This window comes from Drosophila elegans, unplaced genomic scaffold (assembly GCF_018152505.1).
Source record: "Drosophila elegans isolate 14027-0461.03 unplaced genomic scaffold, ASM1815250v1 contig_814, whole genome shotgun sequence".
Classification (NCBI taxonomy): domain Eukaryota; kingdom Metazoa; phylum Arthropoda; class Insecta; order Diptera; family Drosophilidae; genus Drosophila; species Drosophila elegans.
The window spans coordinates 10,512,490-10,528,869 of record NW_024546167.1 but is presented as its reverse complement, the minus strand read 5'-3'; the positions used below and the strand labels follow the sequence as shown (position 1 = coordinate 10,528,869).

The 16,380-nt window shown below is 39.5% G+C and overlaps 2 protein-coding genes across 5 annotated transcripts in view; both read right to left on the bottom strand.

Annotated features, from left to right (window-relative positions):
* The window catches only part of LOC108138781 (laminin subunit alpha-1), a 73,316-nt gene that overhangs the window by 46,230 nt on the left and 10,706 nt on the right, over positions 1-16,380 (bottom strand). For all 3 annotated transcript variants that reach the window (XM_017261252.2, XM_017261253.1, XM_017261254.2), the window contains exons 2-3: positions 10,449-10,771; positions 4-1,907 (exon numbers count right to left, since the gene is read on the bottom strand). In XM_017261252.2, the coding sequence (XP_017116741.1) occupies positions 4-1,907; positions 10,449-10,771 (2,227 nt within the window). The remainder of the gene's footprint in view (positions 1-3; positions 1,908-10,448; positions 10,772-16,380) is intronic.
* On the bottom strand, positions 11,057-14,491 carry LOC108138782 (mediator of RNA polymerase II transcription subunit 22). Of its 2 annotated transcripts, none has more exons than XM_041710604.1 (2): positions 14,311-14,491; positions 11,057-11,664 (listed from the first exon to the last, which is right to left on the bottom strand). In XM_041710604.1, the coding sequence occupies exon 2, from the start codon at positions 11,577-11,579 to the stop codon at positions 11,151-11,153; it is 429 nt and encodes a 142-aa protein (XP_041566538.1). In that variant the 5' UTR covers positions 11,580-11,664; positions 14,311-14,491; the 3' UTR covers positions 11,057-11,150. The 2 variants fall into 2 exon arrangements, with proteins under 2 accessions (XP_041566538.1, XP_017116746.1); XM_017261257.2 differs by lacking the exon at positions 14,311-14,491 and adding an exon at positions 11,721-11,810.

The window sequence follows — 16,380 nt, the reverse complement described above, 5'->3', positions numbered from 1 at the left end:
TACCGATCTCCGAAGGTGTTGTGCATGCAGTCGCCGCAGTTTCCGCTCTGCAGGTCGCAGGAATTCGAGTGTCCGTTGCAGGGACAAGGGATGCACTTACTCAGGACCTGGTGGTCGGAGGTGTTCTCGTAGATGCGCTTGTAGCCGAAGGCACAGCCCTCGCAGGAGAGGCCCGTGTAGCCAGCTGGGCAGAGGCACTGCTCCACCTGGCTGGATGATTGGCCGCCCAACTCCACGCCGCCCGAATAGATGACGGCCCGCTCCAGTGAGGTTTCCACCTGGTCGGTGTGGAAGGCTGCTCGGATGAGCAGAGCATCGAGCGAGACCAGAACGGAGAGGAATTGCGACCGGGTCACGGCTTCTCCATGATAATCACCGCCCTCAGTGCGTCTCAGTCTGGTTTTTATGTCTTTAACAGTTGGTGGCACATGGTACCAGCCCTCTTCCGTGAGGGTCACATTCAAGCCGACTCCCAATCCCTGCAGGGACTCATCGGCAAAGGCAATCTTCAGTCCGTTTTTGCCGAACAAGATGACATTCGGTCCAGTGGTGGGCTTGCCCGATGTGTCGCCCCTCATCACCACCCAGGAGAGGAGCAGTTGCAGCCTGGCTCCGTAGCTGGTCAGGCGGTTGCCCAAGTAGCCCAAGGGCGCCTGCCAGTAGATGGCCTCCACTTCGTCCAGTTCGTTGGCAAAGATCAGCCGATTCTCCTCCGCATCGACGGGTATCGCCATTGGCTTCACCCTCTGTATGTCGGTTAGCTTCCAATCGTTGAGCGTTTCGAAGGCCAGCGTCTGGAGTTTGGCACTGTGGCAGGTTTGGGAAACACCCGAGCACCAGCAGCTGGTGCAACCTTCGCTGTTCCCCTCCTGCAGGTCAAAATAGCCCGGCGCACACTCGGAGCAGGTGCTGCCCTCCACATTGAGCTTGCATTGGCAGGTGCCCGAGCAGGTTCCCCTGGCCGAAAGGCTTCCCCTTTCGTCGCACTCGCAACGCTTGCAGTTGTCGCCATAGAATCCCGGAGCACACTCCTCGCAGTGGCGACCCTGAAATCCCTCCCGGCACTCACAGCTTCCTCCATTCGCCTGACAACTGCCAGTGGAGCGGTCAGGATTGCAGGAGCAGGGCAGGCAGGGTTCGCTGAGTGGAGCATCCAGCTCCCTGTAATAGCCACTCTCACAGAACTCGCACTCATTGCCCGCCGTGTGATTCGAGCAGCTCTGGCAGATGCCCTTGTCCAGGAAGGCATCGTAGGAGCAGCTTTCGGCATGACCATAGCACTGGCAGATCTCGCACTCGCCGCCATGGCTATAGGGACGATCCTGGAACAGGGGACAGCACTGTTCGCACTGTGCACCGCACGTGTTGTGCTGACAGAGGCACTGCAGCAGCTGCTGCTGCCGGGCATCTCCTGACCACTCCTGGGAACGATTGGCATGGCCATGGCAGTCCAGGCGGGCACTCACCTTCAACTGCGACAGCGAGTAGAAGCTGTGCTTCTCCAGCGACGGCGAGTCCAGCAGCCAGTCCAAGCTGTTGTCCAAGTTGGCCGTCGAGTGCATGCCCTGCAGCCGAATCCTTATGTACCTGGTCGTGATGAACTCCATCAGCTCCGCACTCTGGTCCGTGGCTCCGGGGCGGTTCTTCAGCAGCGACGCATGCAGCACTCCGTTCTCCAGCGGACCTGGCTTGGAGAACTGCGTGGAGCAAATGATCTCGGTGTCGTTGTGGAACACGTATTTGCCACTCTGTCCAGACAGGTTCCATCTTCGCTGGCAGTCCGCATCGCTCAGGCCAAAGTACTGCCACGGCTCGAAGTTGATGCCATCCAGCGACTTTTCCAGAATCCAAGAGGCTGGACGCGGGGAGTTGGCCGATTTCAGCCACACGGAGAAGACTTGATAGGTCTGTGAAGTGGAAAATTATACATTTTAATGAGTTACAAAAGTTTATATTATATTTTTATATATATTTATAAAAATGTCTACAACAATAGGTATATAGATAATATCTATTATAAATATCTATAAAAAAAAGGATTGAAAAATTTCAATTAAATTATTACAAAAAGTTTTACGTTGATTTATATTTGTAAAACATGTTACTATATAAGTGAGAATTTGATGATTTGGAAAGGGAAAAGTTTTATTTATAGAAAATGATTTGTACAAAAAGGAGACCTCTTGATTTTGTATTGTTTTTCTTGTACATATACATATGGTGTATACATATGATTTTTTATCGAATTTATAGATTAATCATTTATTCAAGCCTACAGTCAGGACTTCACCATAAGCTACTTTTGCAAAAAAAATCAACAAAACACTGTTTAAGAACATTAGCTAGGCAGAATGTTTACCAGTTGAAAATAAGAGAATTCTCAATAAAGTTTGCAAAAACCCACATTGTTTAATACAAAATTATGTTTAAGGATCATAGCTAGGCAATATTTAATTTCAGCATACCCAGATGGCTTTAAAAGATTTACCGATTAGGTTTCTGGTAAACATCTTAATTATTTAATCAACATTTCCCGAAGCAAAGATTTTCCCACCATAAAAATAACTGCCATCACACCTCAGCCTATCGTGTTTTATAGCCAATGGGCGAAAAGAGCCATAAATTATGTACGCACCCAAACGTCAGTGTTTCTGTCACCAACTGATGTTTCTATCCAGAGTCGCAAGCATATATCTTTGCATCGGTGACTACCAGCAAACTGCGCTCATATCGCCACTAATGCCGCGTGGTGCTGGCCAAATCTTTTAACCCAACATTGCCATTGCCGCGTCATAAATCTACCGAACTGTCTAGCAACCGCAAACCCTCCAAAACCAAAAAAAAAAAAAAAACCGCCCAACTGTGGCTCTTTTTTTTTATTTTGAACGTGGCCGGCAGCAACAACTGACAAACTGATATTTTGGAAAATTGTTAAGGAAAACAGAAAAAATAAAAGCAAATATAAATGCCAAAAACGTCGCGTGTTCGAGACGCTGAAAATGTTGCGCCTATCCGAAGATCAGTGGCCAAAAAAGCCACACAAAATCCAAGGCAGGCCGAAATGGGAGATCAATAAAAGGCATGCAATTGAATTTTCCGACGGGCGACTTGTGGCCAAGGTGTGGCCAGGTGTATAATTGATTACGACGCATTGACTTGGAGCAGCCACATGGCCACATGGCGCCATCTAACCAACTATATATATATTAGTGTTTCTCATAATTTTTCCTTCAACTTTTCGCTAGTCATCGCCAGGCCAAAGCCAGTCTGCAGCTAAGAAAAAGATATCTGAGGAGCAATCGCTGTAGCGCCTACTCAAAAACAACTCTATCAAATTTCAAAGCCACTTGTTTACCCACAACTCACTAAGTAGCTAATGGCATCAGCAGCGTGAGGAGCAGCACACATTTTCCCCGATTTTCCAAGGCTGATAAATGCTAAAATACAAGAAGTCAAATGCCAGCGAGTGTGGAACGAGGAGGTGTGCGCATGCGTGCGTTCTCCTTATTGAGTGCCGCCTGTATTCGATTACAGGCAACAACAGCGTCAGTCAAGCTGATAAGATTAACAAAATAAATAAGTGAAAGAGACCGGCAAAAATAAGCCTGTACGTGGATATTTAGTTGAGGAAGAGAAATCAGAGTCTTAGGTTTTAATATTAAAGTGGTTTTTATTCGGTATCGTGGCAAAAATATATTTGCTGGCTCTTTACATTTTAATTTATTTAGCTTAACTGGCTATCAATCTTTATATTCCAATTCTGTGTTAATCAATATTTTCATACTTAAGTATTTAAAGATTAGGAATTTAGCTTCTGCAGGATACCAATGGTTGCACTGGATAATTAAAGAGATTTTGCCCAAGGATACCAAGTGCTTCACATTGCTTGCCACTAATTGCTGGCTTCACTATGCTTCTCCTTGGGATTTGTGCAAACTCAAGGACACACATATGGACACAGCAATCATAATTGGGATACTGCACTGAACGGAAGATTAAAATCTCATTGAACAGATGTCGACGGTCGCATGAGAGAGGAATTAAACAAAAATGATTTGACCCAACACATCATGGAGTGAAAATTGTATAAATAAGATGGAAAAAATATTTTCTTTTGCAGTTTGTAACCAAACGTAAAATAATTCGGTTGCTCGCAGAGCTACGTTTTTCCAACGACAGGGTCTTCCCGTTTCAAATACAAATAATATTTGAAGAACAAAAAGTAATGGCGTCCCAAGGTGCTGAGCTACTCCATTTTCTTAATTTTCTGGTAAGTCCCAAAAATACGTTTAATAAATACCCCATTAATATTGCTTTGCAGAACGACTTTCTCATAGAGAAAAATGACAATGTCAGAGAGTTGGCAATTCTGGATTGGCTAAGTGATGCGGTTCCCTATCTTCTCACGTACCAAAATGATTCACGAGAATGGATTTGTGAGCTCATACTAGTAAGAGATTAAGAAATTGTACAAAAAAGGAAACAACATAACCGTCATATAAAGAGTCATAACAAAGCAAAGGAATGCTGATCCTTATAAAAATATACGTCCTTAAACAATATTATTTATGCGATTAAAGAGTGGCATTCTCATAAAGTGCCTTCTGTCTATTTAAATATATTATTCGATGCCGAAAAAATTAATATGAAATTAATAATGCTTACAAAATATTGCAAATGTATCATAAACTAATAAATAGTCTCTCTTACAACTTTTAAAAAGGCTACTTTCGTGGTTTTTTATAAACGTTATATATTGTCATTTTAAGTATCTTAAAAAATATTTAATGTAAATATATTGACTTTTGGGGGCGTGACATTCAGTGCCCCTTCAAAAAACAAAGATTTTGCGGTGAACATCATAGGGCATCACAGGGTCATCTCAAAAATATAGATCATACTGCGTTTTTTAAGGATATAAATTGACTCCATCCTTAGTTTTTTTAGCTGTAGAATGTGGAATTCCTGCGGTACCGATTACTCGCTGAGGAGCCACTGAACTTGACACACACGAGTTAAGGCGATAAGTTATCTCTAGTGAATTATGTTGTCCCCATCAAATTTCTGTCCGAAACCTTGATTGCAATCAGCTCAAGAGCAACGCGGGCTTCTGAACTGACTTCCTGCTGGCCATTGAGGAAAAAACCAAAACAAGTTCCAGATAAAGGAGGCGAACTATGAAAAGGAGCTTCTTCTTCCCCGTGGAGATGTGAAAATCGTTGTAGATTGCAATCGAAGAAGCGGCAGGTGAAGGCCTTCAGGGGTAACACTTTGACGTTTTTATCAGTTTCGGCCAATTGACGGCAACAACCAAAAGAAACTTGTTTACAACGGACCGATGGAGATCACTCTTAGTATAAATATTTGGTCAGTGCCGTGGATTCTCCTCAGAGGGAGTGAGTTATTGTTTATGCATCGAAACCAGTTACCAGATACTTGTCAACTGATAAGGCCAAATCAAAGAGATACTAACTAAATTGTTAAATTATTCAATATGAATGGGGGTGATGTATAGCAGTTCAGCGGGTTAATTTGAGTGGTAAAAGGGGAACCATTGCATGTCGTAAATTACACGAATTAACATTTATGGCAATCAAATATTTATCGCTCAATGAAGAAAATCCATCGGGCATAACAACCGACAGGAAACTTCCTCTGCGCCCAAGCACCAAAAAAGAAAAAAAACTAACACGAACGCTCAGTTAATTGCCAAAAACACACTGTGAAAACTATGAAAACTCAGGGCATCGTAAAAATTTTAAAAATAAACGAGCGGAAAAATTGAAGTAGACAGAGTGAAGGAGCGAAAATAAAAGACAACAAATTTAGGACTTGCTTTTAGTTTTATTTTTGCCTTTTCTAGTAGACAGCCATATTATCTCGGCATATTTTTTGGCAAATTATAAAGTTTGGTGGCCCATTGGAGGAAACAGAATCTGCTATTTTTTGTGTGAGTTTTTTGGTTTGGCACGCTTTTAGATAACATGGTGAATGAACCCACATGGCAGACATGTTTCTCGTATATTTTTGCACATTTTCTTACTTTTTTCCCTCTATTCTATAGCGCTCACTCAGACATTTCGACGTGTTTGCTGCTCGCACTGAAGTAATCGCAAAGTTTTGTGTCTGCTGCAAGTTTTTATCTCTGAAAATTGGCGCATTAATGCGGCTAAAGAATGAACAAAGTTTTGAATAACTTGTTTGGACCTCAAGACATAAAACTGAATTATCCGAATTGAACAAGTAGCCGATATGTATGGTGTGAGGTATATTATAAAGCTTAATGCTCTAAATGCTAATGGAATGTGGTTTTGAATAACTCACTGGCTGCACCTAAAATCAGTTTTTTTTTTTGGTAAAATAAATAAATTATTATTAGTTTTTGCAGTCAAAACCATAATGATTTATGTGAAGCAAAAATATCAGCATTTAAGTCAGTTTATTTAATGAAACTGCTTTCGTGTTAAAAAGCTCTTCACCAAAAGAATTTAAATACGTTATTATATTCATTTTCTCGCTTTTGCTCGCCCTGTTCCATTGACCATTAAAAATAAAATCCGCTTCCTGGTAAATGACATGAAAACAATTCAAGCGAAGCTTCAATCACGTTAAGACCCCAGCCAAAAAAATAAAAATAAAAAAGACTTACAGGAAATTCATGCAAATGCAAAAGCAACTGCTGCAGCAGCGTGAACTCAGGAAGCATTCTTTAAAAGGCAAATTCAGGGAAAATGTCGAGAGGAAAAAAACCGAAAAATCACGAGACCAAACAAATAAATAAATTGACCATTAAAATAATTGCTGTGCCTAAAATGCGTCTCGTACGTGGCTTGTAACACGCTTTGCCCCTTGTTGTTGCATTTGTTTCTTTCGGCAGTCAGTTGTTTTTATTGTTGTTGTTGCTGCTGTTGGCGCTGCAAATGTTGCAACAACTTGTCAAACATTTGAATTACAGTTACGAAACCAATAGCGATGCCAAATGACCGGCCCCTCGCATTTTATTCACTTTTTTTCATTGGCCAAATTTGGCTAAATTTAATGAAGCAATTAAATGTCTGTATTGAAAAGCAAACATTAAACATTTGAAATTGGAAATACACGTTTTTCTAAGACTGGTCAGATGTTTGCCGCCAATAATGAAAAATCTATGACTCTGTAGTTTTGATATTACAGTCAATTTAATACAAAGCAACATTTAATTCTTAAAACAAATTTAATTTTGCAGTGTTTTTTGAATTAAAATTTATAAATCCAATTTAACTTAAAAAAACAATTGCAAAAGCCTCGCCAAATATTCTTAATCAAATTGTCATTTAAAAAATTATTACATTACAATAATTCATTATTACATTATTTTTTGGAAAAATAATAGATATGTAATAATATATATATTCCTTCTTAATAATCTTTCAGGCGATTATCTTATGATTTATATTCAAACAGAAAGTGCTTTCCTTTTCAAAACATTATATGGCCGTCACAGTTTTGGAGCCACTGGCTGAGTTGTTCCTCGAATTCTCGCTAGACTTTCAATTAGTCACGCGCGCCCCAAAGCCATTCAAGCATAAATCTAGACATTGTTGTACGAACAGACAGGCTGACAGACTGCTTACTGGCAAACTGACAGACTGGATGGCTGACTGCCTGGCTGACAAAGAGACATATAGACATATAGACGGACAATCTCTGGTTCTCTATGGTTCTGACCAGTCTGCGAGGACTGGAGGACCGCAGTCTGTCGCCTTTTTCCCAGCGCAGATAGAAATATTTTAAGCTGTCAAATCGTTGACACACGCCTGTCGTTCCATCTCGTTCCTATCCGTTGTTGTTGTAAATCACTCGATTAGTCTAATTGTTAAAATCCACGCCGCGGTGGAGAAATCCGTCGAAGTCTGGAAGTCCCATAAGATTTTGTCGCCCCAGACAACCAACGTCAATGTCAAGTTTCGTCTGAGGTCATAAATTGTGTTCTGTTTCGGTTGGCTTGACATTGGGCAACAAACAGAGACGATATCTCTCTAATGTGTTTCTAAATAGTTGTGACAAATGCATAGGATATGTTCACAGCCAAATCACACAACACACTTAATTGTGGAGATAGCTAATTAGTGAACTTGTTGGGGGACAATTTATAGTGTCGATGCTTATTGAAGGGGACAGCCAGCAGCTGTGAAAAGTGCTTGGAAAAATGTTCAAAGAAATGAGCAAACAAATTAAAAGCTGAGTAAAAATGTTCATTACTGGTTAGGGTATGAATGCATGCGTTTTAAGTACAAAATTGCAATTTCTTATTTAATTTATTTTAAATACCTGTCACATAAGTAATTAAAATCTGAGTAAAGGTATTCTTTATTAGTTAAGTTATGTTTGAATTTTAAACAAATAACAAACCGAAGCTAAATGGTTTTAATTAAGGTTCTGCTAAGGCTAAGTCTGCATGCATTTTAAATAAAAAATAGCAATTTATTATTGAAATTTCATGTTACAACTTTTTAAAAAACCTGGAGTGAAACAAAATCAAGCAAGAGAAAAAGATTTTTTTTACAAAACCCTGACAGCTCTGAATATTCTTTGTCACTCAAGCAAATCAACGCAATGAGAGCGTGTAAATTTTGACACATGCCCCTCATTTGACTTCGTTTCTTCGACATCCGCTGTGTCCATATCTGGAAAATCATGGGAACCCATACATTTTGTGTTCGTTGTCTGGCCAAAAATGTAGTCCATGCCACACAATTGCGTTAAAAAAAAAACGGCCAAGCGGTTGACATATACAAAGAGTTAGGCAGATGCCATAAAAGGTTTTGTGATTTATATTTGGCATTCTGTTTGGCAACTAGAAATAGGTATTGTCAGAATTAATTAAGTGAAGAGACCAATTTAAATACTTCTGTATGAAGTTGCCCCTTTGTATGGAAGACGTGCAGGAATTTATTAATAAACTCGGAGAGCAGCGCATGGCTGTCATAAATCTTTCATACTTTAAGGCATATGCAAAAACAATGTTTTTAATTTTAAATCACTTCCAGTCTGTGGATATAATGCTCCTCTCCTTGGCTGCTTCTCGTTTTAATTAAGTGCACCCTCAATGCCTTTGCCTTGGTCTTGGGCCAGCAATCTTTGTGTGTCGGAATGGTCCGGTCCCGTGGTATATGGCATATGGCATATGGCATAAGGCATGAGGCACCGATGGAATTATATCAAAACATTGGAAATATCTGAGGGAAGACTCGAGTGCAAGCCGCACTTGAAATGTCAACTTTGTGTCGGCTGATGCTAAACAGATGATATACATTTTCCGTTTCATTTCCTCTCCGTTTTCAGCACATTATTGGCCAATAGCGGGTCGATCGGATTCGGATTCTGATTCTGGTGCAGTGCACACTTTGAAATTCCAATTAACACTACCGCGAGCGATTAGCACCCAATCGAGATTTAAAGATCCGCCGCAAGTGTGAAATAAAATATGGTAACAGACACCTTCTGGGAGGTCTATGCTATTTTAATTGGGCAACTAGTTTAAATTTGTGTTTAGAATAAACTTTGAAAAAAATGTTAATGTAATTTTCTCGTGTAAAAATCCCTTTGGTAAATTTTAAATATGGTAAGACAAGTGGAATTTTTAAGTCCTCAAATTTGTACTATCTGCTAGGGCCATCGAATATCTTACATATTAGGATTGTGGGTATGTTTGTTATTAAACTATTTTATTTAATTATTTATTTAATTATTTTTGTATTTATTTCTAAATATAATAGACATTTTTAAAAAATGTATGTGTGATAAGATATTGTGGAATATTGTAGCTTTTCAAAGAACTCTTTTATTTATTTTAGTAATTTTTGATTTTCTCAAATACATTTATTTTATATAAAAATTTAATTTTTTTAAATTAAATATAGTTTTTAAATTACTTTAGTTTAAATAGAGCTTTTAAATTTTCAGTTATAAAAAGGTAAAATAAAAAAAATAATAATTATATTTGTCATACTGCATGTGTGTTATTTAAACATCAAATTAACCTTATTAACCTCATAAGACATGTTCCCCATCCAAAACAACACCGGAAATGAAAGCCGATTGCTTGCAGGGAAAAGTCGCAATAAAAATAACAGTATGTAAACCAATATGACTTAATCAAAACTCCATCAAAACGAATTTATGTTTGCCATTTTGAGTATTAGAACTGACTGGGCATCAAACGGGTTTCGGTGCCAGTCCGAGCCCCGCGAAGATCATATTTCAAAGTTCCAATGAGACAGGCCGAGGCATGTACCGCGATGGATCATGGAGCTGGCGTTAAATCGCTTGTAAATGAGTGACAACTCAGCGGCTTAATTACAAACTGGATCACAGCTCGTCTGTCACAAGAGCTTATCCCGGCCAATTTCAGATGGGTTAGATGACAGCCCTGAGATGGGACTCCATTTGGACTAGGCTGGACTTACCTGCTTCAGATCCAGTAAGATGGTCACGTACTCAAACTGCCGGCCACCCTGAAGCGTCGGTGATTGCCACCAGCCTTCGTCAGATCCGGAGCCCGTCGAGATCAGCGACTGAATGGAGCGCTGCTTGGCCCGATCCGAGGAGTGGGCATTGCAGATTCCACACGGCTTGGCCCCGACCTGTTTGCAGTACTCCTCAGCTCCGTTCTGGCCACATGTGGCATTCACCGAGATCTGAGCACGGGGTACCACATTGAAAAGCGGTGGATAGAGGCCTCCGGATCCACCAGATGAGTACAAGTCGTCCGTTTTAAGCAATCGAAGGGCTGGAAGTGGAGTAAAATACGATATATATTTAAAAAAAGTGATTAAAATGATTAAAAAATATCTACGAACGAAAATTAAGTTTAATTTTTGTAAATAACAGTAAATATTCACTTATTTAGTTGCAAATTATTTTACTTAACTAAAAAGCCACTGGAGAAACTGTTTCGCATTGAAACTTAAAGCTTTTAAATTAGCATTAAACACAGTTGTTCCTCTTTCTCATATTACTACTTAAATACATTATATTATTTACTCATGAGGTAACATATAGTAACTTGTAGTTGTTTAACTTATTTAACCGGTTTATTTTTTTTCGAAGATACAAAGTCATTTATGCAAAGCATTTAGAATGAATTGAACAGAAATCACTCGAAATTCCTAGGGATACTTTAGTGAGGTGCTGTAGTACTCCTCCTCCAGATCGGACAGTTCTTCTTTCATGTCTTCAGCTATTATCGCTAGCTTTTCATCAATTTCGATTTGCTTGGCACTACACAACTCCGACATCTTCTTGACAGTCTTGTTGATGGCGGGAAAATCGTAGAGAATATGGAATTCCTTGAGGTCGTTCACCATTTTCATCAGGGATTCTCCTGCGCGAACCATATTGGCCGCACGCACTTGCATTTCCAGAGCATCCTGTTCGCATTGTGTGACCTTACAGATTTGACTGGTATTTTCTCGGCTAGCCAGCTTCATGATTTCCTCAAAGTTCACCAACATGTTGCGAACATCGGCTTTTAGCTGGGTTTTAAACGATTTCAGCTGCGACTCCTTTGATTGTGGAACCCTCGAACTGCTGGCCATGTTTCTGCTTTCTTTCTACTTAATATATTTTAGTAAAAATAGTATATAGATAGTTTTGCTTCAAATATATTCAGGTTTCGTTCAACTGAAAATAAGATATATCAATTGTAGATTATTAAGACATTGAAGAGGTCACTTAACTTAATATTGTATTGAATCTAAATCGTTAAGTTTCAATTGGCTTCCCCAGGGATCTGCGTATCCCCTTCCCAACTTCATTATTCAAATTCTGACAGTTTTTCCCAGGCCAATCAATTAAATTGCTCAAACCGAAACAAGTCGAGAACAAGCCCTCAAGACAACATTGCCAATAAATCACCTCCTCGGGCAGCTGCTCTGGATTGCTCTGAACTTTGTGCCATGAGAATTATTGATTGGTTGCCTGGCTGGCTGACTGAAATGAATGAAAAATGTACAAGTATCTCACGGGGCGCAGATAACCAAAAGCTGGGCAACTTTCGAGATAAACTTTATCGCTGACCAACAGCAGCAGCAGCCTGCAGTTTAAGTTGTAGTTGGGGCGCAGATGTTGACCTGGTATGCCATTTGCATGTTTTTGGTAGCTCCAAATTGCAGTCGGCTGCTGTTTGCTGTTGTTTCCTTTTGACCAGCTTTTTTTGGCAATTGTCAACACAAAAGTTTTGCGAACAAGACAAAAATGTTGACGTAATTGCAGGAAAATGGCATATAAGTTATAGGGAAGGATCAACAGCAAACTTTTTGGTTGAATGAGAAAAGTTTTGCATGGAAACTTGAATGTGAAGTTTCAATAGGTTAAGTGGAGGCTGAAAAAAGCAATGAGTTAAGTACAAAAATATTTCAAAGATAAATATGGAATGTATGGACATAAGAATTGGTTTAAGAAACTTAGTTATTTATTTTAGTCAATTGCCATACTTCTCAAGCTAGTGGCTTTAATTCAAATTAAAATTTCTTCTGTCCAAAATTCCTTTATTTGAACTTTAAATAGGGGATTTTTATAATCTCAGCTTTTATACAACTTTTTTTTAATGTACAAATAAATATTTTAGTGTTTTAGTGGCGCATTTAATTTGTCAAAACATTTAATCAGCAATACTTTTCTCACTTAAGCTGTCAGCGCTGCAAAACGTGAATACATTTGAGGGGCGGATCGGGAGCCAAGGGGCCCAGACATAACTCTGAAAATGTTCAGGTGCCGGGCAGCCGTTGAAAAGGCCACCTCCATACAGCCCCAAGTCGCCAGTTATTTAACTTCTCTCTTATTTTTTCTGCTTTTGGCTACCGCAAATTTGTCATTTGTCAAAACATTTAAATGCCATTTGCCGGTTTCCTCTTGAGTTGGGGCCATTTTGACAGCTGTCGATAAGTTTTTCTTTCACGCTTTTAACACTTTGTGCCTGAACTTTGCCCAGAGCAGTGTTTTCTTGTTTTAAGCTTTGACTTCAAGGCATTTGTTTGAATCGCTTTAAATCAATTTTTTGGGTAAGCCTAGATTTCTCATTTCTTAGTTTTCAAAGTGAAAGTGATACTCTCATAACTATATTTCAGATTATTATTGGCTGGCATGTCTGGAGTCAATTATTGGTGACTGAGGGTATTAGTTTTTTTTTGAAAATACTTTGGTGTTAACAAACGAAATTTGTTTTGATTTGTGGAAATTAATTGGTTTACTTAACGCAAGTCTTAAGTATGAAAAAATGTTTAGTTTTTTCATTTAAACGACATAACTGGATAACTGTTTAACTGTTTCCTTGTTTAGTATATTGTGTGTTTGTAAAATGTTTATATATTTGATATTTTGAATGAGAGCTTTTATCAGCCAACTTTAAACAACAAATAAGATTTGCTCAGTTGATCAATTTCATACATTTAATATCTCGTTAGATGGATTATTGAGGTTAAAAATATTATCTAATGGAGTTTAATTCGGGTAGGTCTTTACTTATATACAATTTTCAGACTTGCAGGTGTTCTCGTCCCTATTTAAATTGACAAATCTTAATTTCTTTCGATTAATTTTGTTTTTTTTAAGTTAATTTAAATATTTCATTAATTTTAAGAGCTTCTCCTCCTTTATGTTGTTATTTTGACTTCACCTTTGGGTTTCGACTCTTTTTCCGTGTCGTTTTTATAATTGAGCCGTTTGCCAAAAAAAAAACAGCTTCTCACAAGAGTCTCCATCTCGGGTGAGACCTATTTATGGCCACAATTTTGATTACTTTCCCGAGACCATCCATCGAACTGCCTTCACTCCTTCATTTTCATTTTCGGCAGCGGACTGTCAAAAGGCATAAAGTTTGCTCTCGTCACGGCTCCTTTTTTGGTTTATTCTTCGTACGATTTTATATGACTTTTTTTAGCTACCGAAATTCATTATTTATATGCATGTTGAAGGCAATTTGGTTATGCAAAACAGTATGTCGGTAGAATTGATTGGACTGGAGAATTTCGCTCTGACAGGAAGCACTCCAATTGCTGACTAACTAGAGATTACCCTAACAGCAGCTTGTCTCTCTGTGCCAGCAATTGGTTAATTTCCATTGCCATCTTTGAAGTTGCATTGCAACGACTTAATAAGCGGCTGGAAATGGAGGAGCGACGCTGCCCCGTTCTCTGTAATTTTTACCTCCAGCTGTCTGTTTGTGTGCATAATTGGCCAGAAGGAAAACAAGAATGGCTGGGCCCCATGGGGCACCAGATAGCCAAATCCCCGGCAGCCCGTCCAAAAATAGTGGAAATATTTCTGTACCGTGTGCGCCATGTCGATATGAATGAAATGCAGAACATTGAAATGCTTTCAACTTCCAGAAGCACGTGCCTCGAAGAATTTCTCTGTTTGGAAACGGTTAGGAGTTTTAACTGCACTGCAATTATGATTTCAGCTTCGCACTTTTATAGGCTTAAGTTTTCTAGGAAGACATGTGCTCAAGAACAGGGATGGCAAACAATACCGATACCGATACAAAAACGATAAGATAAATATCGATAACAATGGACAATGTGGCCATATAAATACAAATACTTAAACACAACGATATTTCCGTGAAGCTTGTTAATTATTTTAAATTAAAAATAAAATTACAATTTTGGGTGGCTTCTGGTTTTAAATATATCATGAATAAAAGCTTAATAATTTAATCCTATTTTAAAATTTACCATACCATACATGTTTTTAAAAATGATATAATAGATACAACTTTGCGTATTTTATATATTTAAACCCTTAATTAATTTAAAATCTTGAATATTGGATTATTAGCAAACAAAAATAGGCTTTAAAATAACTGAATTTATTTACCTCTCCTGAATTAAGAGATAAAAATAAGTTATTCCAACATTTGTCACGCTGAAATGGGAAACTGCATGGCTTTTCAAACACCATTTCCCCATAATTGCATCACCCACACATTTTGTGAGTCATCCAAACAACAACAAACGACGAACGACCATTGAGTGGCAGCTACCAGTCTTCAATACCAAATCAAGCATTACTTGCATAACCCAGCGGAGTCATCGACCACATTGTCCCATGATGAACATCATCATCGCGATCGGCTCGTCGCTTCAGACCGCGCATGGATAAATATTTTTTCAAAACATCGGGATCTCGGTAGAACTCGGACTGGATGGGATGCCTCTTGAAGACGTCGGGAAAAGCCGGTAGCTGGAGAAAGAGTTGGACAGACAGAAAAGCATGTGTTCTTCTCACCATCGGTCAGCAGCTTTTGAAGCACCCACTGACGGGACCCGACAAGAACTCGGCATCCGTCTAGCAGCCAAGATATCCAAACTAACCCAACAGCCAACTAACCAACCAACCAACGATCCATCCATCCGTGAGTCCATCCACTTGGCGGCAGCTCCAATCTTAACCCGTTCGGTTCCCACTGTTTCCCGGCTTTTAACGCTGCGCTGCACTGATGCATGACCAAACATCTTCAGTTCTGGTCAGTTTGATGCCCCATGCCCCTGCTGCTGCTGCTGCTGCTGCTGCCACCTCCACCTCCACTCCATTTTATTTCTTTTCTTGGAAATCTGTTGACGCAACCCCCTGTCCATCTGCCATCTTCCGTCTTGGTCGTGTCCATGACGATGTCCATCCGTTGTCGTCTTGTTTGTCAGTCGGTTTGTTAGCCAGTCTTGTTTATTTTCAATAAATATTTGACATTTGTCTATGCATTTTTCCCGAACCTCAGAGGACAAGTCAAGCGTTTGGCTGCCAACACCGACCGGGTACATTAATTTTTCAAGTACCCAAAGAACCAGTACCGCCCCTCCACGCCCCTCAAGATACGATACGTTCTGGCAACCCGCCCAGCGAACATCGTAAAAGTTCGACTGGAATTGTCACCTGCCTGCCACACCAGGTGGTGAAAAGTTCTTAAGCCCTGCAGTTCCATTCGCCTTTCAACACGGCGGATGTTTGATTTAAACTTTGGTTGCGAAAGGAAAGGAAATTGTTTACCCAAAACCTTGTGTGTGTGAAATTCCCCAATAGGTGTAGAATTTGCCACATTCGGATTTGATCTAATTCCTTAAATATATAACCAAGAACTGCCTCAGTAAAAGAATGTCTTATATCCAATACAATAAAATATGTAGAACTTCTACCAAATATTGTCAGAGCTTCAAAACCTAATGTTTAACTTTTCAGCTAACTAAACATATTACTTTTAATTTTAGTTGATTCGATAATAATTTTATTTTTACGCCATCCAAAAAAAAGATAATGACATAAAGGAATTTCCGGACAGCCATTAAGCTGTTGGCTCTTAATTAAGCGACTTGTTTTGGCCGAGTGCCAAAAAGGCTGGCTACT